Below are 6,909 nucleotides of genomic sequence, written 5' to 3' on the forward strand. Positions count from 1 at the left end.
ACAGTTTAGATGAGCATAGGAAAGGATATGATAGGTGATATGTTGCATTTGTTTTGTAGAGGTGGAATCGACAATGCCGATTCATCCATGGTGGTAATTTGTCATCATCGAAACCTATGATCGTATGTTGTATGAGAGTTTGCCCTTACACTCTTGACTTCTCCTGGTGACCCATTGATAATAAGGTTCTCTATCCCCTATGACACCCTTTCATTTGTCTTGTCCTCTGAAGCGAACTTTTTCCCAAGCTTGAATAACCTTTCTCAACATAACAAGATCCTCCATATCATGAAACACAAAACCTTCTAATAACTGGTCATTTGGCTTGTATGTGATAGGATAACCTAACTGCCTCATTGCTAAAACTGGATTGTAGTTAATGCACCCTTTTGACCCTATTAATGGTACATTCGGAAATTCTCCACAACTAGTAATTGTATCTCCCACATTCAAACCATGAGGATACCAAATAATGGCCTTTTCAGTGAGTCCTACTAGCTTTTGAGACCACTCGTATTCATCCATCCCCTCAATTGTATCAACATCTTTGAACACGTGAGAGACAAACCATTGGTAAAGAAGCGGTATGCAACATAACATCAATCCTCCCTTCTTCTCGAAGCGTAAGTGCAATGTGTGATAAACATATGCTATGAGTGCGGGCACTGGATCTTCATTCTTAACCTTGACGGCCCAAAACACACTAATAGCTGTTGCATCAATTAACTTCTCCACATTAGGAAATAACACCAATCCAAAAATAATTAAAGCCATAATAGTATAATGGGCTTCCCACTTCTGGGCTTTAGCAAAGCTTTGAGCAGTCTTCTCCAAGTACTCTTGAGGAATTCCTTGTACCTTCCCCCAAATTTTGATGTTAGGGGTCAGATCTTCGACTGGAATGTCTAATACTTCTGCCAACTCTTTGGGTTTAGGGATTTGACCTAATCCCCTATATGGTCCCTTCTTCTGCTTAGGAGAGTCCAATATTCTTCCAAATTCTTCCAAAGTCGGGGCCAACTGGAAATCTCTAAAGAGGAAACTTCTGAGTGGTGGATCATAAAACTGGGCTAGTGCGGTAATATCATTCTTTTGTACCGGTACGGACAACAAGTGTAGAATCTTCCCATATCTGAGTGTGAATGGGTCTTGACGGATATCAGTCAAGCCATCTCTGAATGCAATGAACCCCTTCACACATGGTACTTTGGCTTTGATTTGGAATGTTTTTCTCTTTCCTGACTCCATTTGTTCTTGAACGCTTAATTAATTGAAAATTTTGAAATTCCCTGAAAATAAAAAGTGTGTAAATGATTTTGTTATGCTCATAATGAATGCAATATGATGTTTATGCAATGACAGGGATCCAGGTTTCACATATATCACAAGGTTCACCTTAACGGCGGTTCTATGTCTTTTACCCCACACATAAAGGATTGCTCCTATGGTTACCCGTTTTCATGACAAGAACTTAGAGTCATGGATCGAGTTCAGTCTTTCATCGCAATAATGGGCTAGCCACATCGAAATGGAAGTTTTGAATCAATCTACTCTAAGTGGGGTCCTCGTATTGTTCGAACAGGGTGTAGACCCTTCGGTTCAATACTACACGATCGCCAATCATGTAGACGGACTTCAGTTTAAGATGAGGTTTCCAGAGTCATGAACCATGTTCAAAGTTTCCTCGTAATAATGGGCTAGCCATATTATGATGGAAATTCTGAACAGATCTACTCTAGGTGGAGTTTTCGTATTGTCCCAATGAGGTGTATACCCCTCAGTTCAATACTACACAACTCTGGGTTCTAATTTCTTCTCAAAGCTCGGGTACGGAGCTCATCTCACAACATGTGTCAAACACCATATATCACCCAATATAATAGTAGAATAAATTACATAACATAAATAATACATCAGGAGATACAAAAGCAAATAATGAAGAAAAACAGTAATTTAACATTCATCACAAATTGAACTAAGTTAGGCTTGACTCTCTCTTGCTTGAAGCATAGCTATATCCCCAGCAGAGTCGCCATTTGTCGCATCTCGAAAAATACGATTCCTCGTGATGGTCGCAGAAAAAATTATGTTCGAACAGAGTCACCACCGAACTTTATTTGTCCCAATGAAGGAATAGTAAAATATCGATAAAACCTTTAAGAAATAGAATAATGGTCGTCGCAACCACATTCGGGTTCGGGAGTTGATTACGCAAGGGGAAGGTATTAGCACCCCTCGCGTCCGTTGTACCCAACGGGAACCTTTTAGTTCTAATTTGAGATTTGAGTGTTAGCTTATGTTGTTTGATTTCTTCGAATGAATAAAGGATTAAAATAGAGATGAATGGTAACCTCATAAAGGGGGAAATGGAGGGTTTTTTATTAGTGTGCTCACGAAGATACCACAATCTCCTGCCTACGTATCCTTATGGTGTAATAAGGAAGTCAGAGCATTCGTAGTTCGGGGAACTACAGCTTGTTGGTGTCTTTTAATGAACGACTGTGTAGATCGCGTTCTAAAGGCTAAACGCCGACTTGTCTACTCTCGGCGGAGGCTTAAGCGTTGGTTTGTTGTGCGTATTAGAAAGGATTAACAGTGTTCTTTTTGAAAAGAGTTTGGGTCACACGGGGGTGACAAGTTGAGTTAATATGTTTGATGTTTTGTTTGATTGATTTTGATCACACGGGGGCGAGAAATTGAGTTTAACGTGTTTGATATATTTTTGAGGAACAACAAAAGATTGAGCAATGTGGTGCACACCAATCGTTCAATTCTTTCGAGGAATGATAAGGTGAATGCCTTCTACTTCTTTTTTCGTTCGAACTATTATTGAAAGTTTGTTTGTGGACTTTGAATATACGTGGTGGTGAGGCGTACGCTTCCCACTTGCTTATTCTAGAATTAGTGAGGCGTGCACCACCTATTCCTTTATCCAAATTTATTTAACGTGTTTTAAAAGTCGGTACTTTGAGCAATATTGCGATCGCCAATCATTCAATTATGCGAGAGATGGTGAGGCGAACGCCTCCCATCTTTTGTCATCCAAAATTTAAGTTAAAAAGAAAGTTTTATTGCTTAGAAGTTACATTCGATATAGGAAAATAATTTTGAATTTGTATGGTTATGGTTTTAATTGGATGACAAGAATTCAAGCAATGTGGCGTACGCCAATCGTTCGAGTAATTGAGAAATAGTGAAGCGGACGCTTCCTATATTCTTTTTCATCCCAAGTTTTGAAATTAAATATATTTTGAGTATTACATTAATTTAGGAAGATGATTTGTATTTCGTGTGATTATTAGGGTTTTTATTGAATGACGAAGATTCGAGTAATGTGGCGAACGCCAATTATTCGAATAATCGAGAAATAGTGAAGCGAATGCTTACTATTCTCCTTTTCATTCAAAGATTAATTAATAAAGCTTTTATAATTTACAATTAATTTGAGGAAGTGATTTTAATTTTATGGAATTTTTATGGTTTTAATTGAATGACAAAAAGTCGAGTAATATGGCGAACGCCAATTATTCGAATAATCGAGAGGTAGTGAAGCGTACGCTTACTATTCCCCTTTTCATCCAAAAACCAATTTAAATAGTTTTTAGATTGTATAAAAGAATATAAAGTTTTTGAAGTGTATTAGTGAAAATGATTTGAATGCGGGCTTATAGAATAAATCGAGAAATATAACTTCGAAATGGCGAAACCATAAATTATTTTCTTAATTTTGCTCTTTTAGATCTTTATATTCTTTATTATTTGTTTCTATTTATCAAGACAGTGAAGTCTTGAGGACAAGTAAAATAAAAACTAAAAAACATGCTGGACTAAAAGATGGGCTGAGCATAAAAGAACCAAAACTCGCGGCCCAATTAGAAATTCTGAAAAAATCTATTAACAGGAAACTCAACATGCCAATAGCCTCACGGACGACATCGGTCCAAACGAAGTTCAACAAGCCATTAAGGCTATCTCCACATGGCATCGAGTGGGAGAGTGTGGCAGAATAAGCATTAGTCATTGGGAACACAGTACCCACACCATGATGACACCTTTTAATTAGCACTTATAAAATAAAAATTAATACGAAGAAAGGTTAAACGTCACTTCTCTTTCCATAGAATAAACAGCTAGCGTACAGGGACTTTAAAACACATGTTCATTAATACAGGAAAACATTATAATAAATGGAATTAAGGGAAATTAAAAGAAATATGTATAGTGAAACGAATTATGCTTAGAAGAATAAAGGACAATTGTTCTACAACTCCACACTCTCTCTCCCTGAACTCATTTAGTTTCTTGAGTCGACTTCTCCTCTTTGTTTTTTCGATTTCTTTTCTTCCCTTAGCTTCAACGGCAAGGGGCAACGGCTTGCGGTGGCGCCGTTGTCCTTTTCCACCAACAACCCACCTCACAAACATAAAATCTCATGAAGTGATCCTAAACTTATTTCACCCCCCACCATACGGATCTATACATACCTTGTTTAAATCATTACCAAAGGTTCAAAAATGAAAACCCTGACTTCAAACGCTTTCACTTTAAACCACACAAATCTATTCCCAAAACTATCCACTAAATCGCGTCAACATTCAACACACAATAAACAAGAAATCATTCGCACAGGAAGAATCCACATGGTAAAACAATGGTCGACGCTCAGTTTGAAAGTGCAGGGTAAAAATCAGTTTTCAATAATTGATTATCATCCTCACATGTCTGTACTAAGTTACAGAGTAAAAGGAAACGGAATCATCCTGATGCTTACCGGATATGCAGATTCGAAGGTAACTACTTTCCTCTCGTCTGCTTCTTTGGATCCTCCTCTTCTATGCCACATGTATGCTGTAAATATCGAGTCAAATTTTGTAAACTTAAGGCTTAGCTCAGATTAGTTGAGCTTCAGTTGAAAGCTCAACAACCTTTGAAAAATAGAGCTATGAGTGATGTCTGGGATAAATTCTGCAGAGTAACAATAGGGTTCTCCTCTCTTTACACTGACTTGAGCGTTTATTTATACCAGGCGATTGTGGTCCTTGATCCAGGTGTCATCAATGAGCTGGAAAATCTTGCATCATATCAAGTCGTTAGAGGGAATTTCCGCTGGATTTCGTGGGGACCAAAGGTATGCGCCCCTCAATTTTTGTGAGTCATTTTCTTGTTTTGTCTTTAGTGAAATCCACCAAAAATATGGTCCTGTATTAGCTTCATTTTTACTGCTGTGGAATACTTGAGTGTTTGTGGTAAAAATCTCAGTTTTTACTGTCTTATTCAAAACTCATGCTTGACTGTATTTTTTAATCCGCGGGTACGGTTTAAGTTCTAACTTGTGTTTCCCACCTATTCTTCAATGCTTGTACGTGAAAATGCGAACGAGATTGTTCTGTGCTTTTTTTTTACTGTCTTAATGGAGCTTTTCATTTGAACCCCTACTTGTCAAATTCTGGATTTCTGTATGCATTGTTGATGCCTGTTCATAGTAATTTGGCTTGGACAGTTGTTGTAAAAGCTATAAGAATATTTTTGTGCATGCCTTAATGTTTGGTTGATTTTTTTATAACACGAACGGTGGTATGAACTGGTGTATAACTCTTGTAGGTCCTTGTTGCTGCTGACGCATTGCAGGGTGTTGTTACAATCATGATGTGTTTTGGTTAGTAGTTGCAGCGCTTGTATCCTGATTTTACAGCAAGGTTACGTGGTGGTATGCACGTGTTGGCAAGGTTTGGAGGATTGTGTAGTTTAAACCAACATATTGTTGTATTGAACATGTACATGGCTTTAGAGTTTTCATAACACTCTTGTATTTAGTTCTGGTATGAGCAAGAGGCCATTTATGGTTTTGATCATGTCCCGGGGATATACTTATGGCATCCATCATATTTTGGATTTGGTGCAACAGAGATCAATTATTTTACATATGTACTTAGGTACTACAATCCTTATAGTTTCATGGGTGTATTGTAGGTAATGATCATTATGCATCCTATGTTGGTGGCGCATTTGGAAACATGGTTCTCACGGCTTTGCTATGCCTTCGTTCCAAAATGTATTATGCTCTTTTTATCTTACTGCATCTGTCATTGGCTTGCTGTTGTATAAGTGTGGGGTGTTGTTGTTTTGCAGGTCGTAGTTTTTGGTCGTGGCGGCGTAGCCCGAATGTTGCTTGTAGGCTTTGGCACTGCAGTTTTGATTTACAGCTCAAAGGTGTCCCATCATGATTCCAACGGTTTTGCACACAACACTGGTTTTGCTTACGTTAAACCAATATGGCGACGCCATTGACCGTCCTTATTTCACAGCTTTCATTGGATAGTTTAGGATTTTTCTTTTTGAAACTTTGTGAAATGTTATGATCCATATTTGTAGTGAGTATTATTCATGAAATGGAATTGAGTCATGCTTGTATTGAAATTGTAACCTAAGTTTCTCTGAACAATCATTTAATTTGAAGATTTATGATGGAGTTGCTAGCTTAACATGAACTAAAAAAATGGAAATGTATTGTGGCTCATGGTTGAGTCAAACTGCAGTTATTATCTGATCTAATCGTAGATTCTGAATGTAGTGTGCAATTGTATTGAATGGTAATAACCCGTGTTAATGAAACCGCGGCCGGTGATTACATATGGGAATGTTGTTGAAATGGTGTGACTTGGATATGTAGATATATAAAAAATGCAGAACATGATTATGAATTTGTAAAGTGATGGGTGAATGTAATGTGGATAATTATTATAGTGAAAGTTAATCCAGGGTTAGGATTTAAAAGGGAACATGACTCATGATTTAAAAGATGAAAAAAGGATTTTGGTTTTAAATTTGGTTTAGCAATATGAACATGGATCATGACAAAGGATGGAACTTGTGATGGACACGACGAGAAAATGAATTAGGGATCATGTT

The 6,909-nt window shown here is 37.5% G+C and overlaps 2 protein-coding genes across 6 annotated transcripts; one reads left to right on the plus strand and one right to left on the minus strand.

Moving 5' to 3' along the window:
- Positions 1 to 210: 210 nt before the first annotated feature.
- On the minus strand, positions 211 to 1,248 carry LOC127078670 (uncharacterized). The gene has a single exon (XM_051019103.1). The coding sequence runs from the start codon at positions 1,246 to 1,248 to the stop codon at positions 211 to 213; it is 1,038 nt and encodes a 345-aa protein (XP_050875060.1).
- Positions 1,249 to 4,146: 2,898 nt separating this feature from the next.
- LOC127086203 (uncharacterized) lies at positions 4,147 to 6,482 on the plus strand. Of its 5 annotated transcripts, none has more exons than XM_051026923.1 (5): positions 4,149 to 4,790; positions 5,027 to 5,128; positions 5,602 to 5,656; positions 5,971 to 6,052; positions 6,130 to 6,482. In XM_051026923.1, the coding sequence occupies exons 1-5, from the start codon at positions 4,515 to 4,517 to the stop codon at positions 6,134 to 6,136; spliced, it is 522 nt and encodes a 173-aa protein (XP_050882880.1). In that variant the 5' UTR covers positions 4,149 to 4,514; the 3' UTR covers positions 6,137 to 6,482. The 5 variants fall into 5 exon arrangements, 2 of the variants coding, with proteins under 2 accessions (XP_050882879.1, XP_050882880.1); XR_007789424.1 differs by having other exon boundaries at positions 4,150 to 4,790; positions 5,602 to 5,726; XM_051026922.1 differs by having other exon boundaries at positions 4,147 to 4,790; positions 5,971 to 6,482.
- Positions 6,483 to 6,909: the final 427 nt, after the last annotated feature.

Source organism: Lathyrus oleraceus, chromosome 5 (assembly GCF_024323335.1).
Source record: "Lathyrus oleraceus cultivar Zhongwan6 chromosome 5, CAAS_Psat_ZW6_1.0, whole genome shotgun sequence".
Lineage (NCBI taxonomy): Eukaryota > Viridiplantae > Streptophyta > Magnoliopsida > Fabales > Fabaceae > Lathyrus > Lathyrus oleraceus.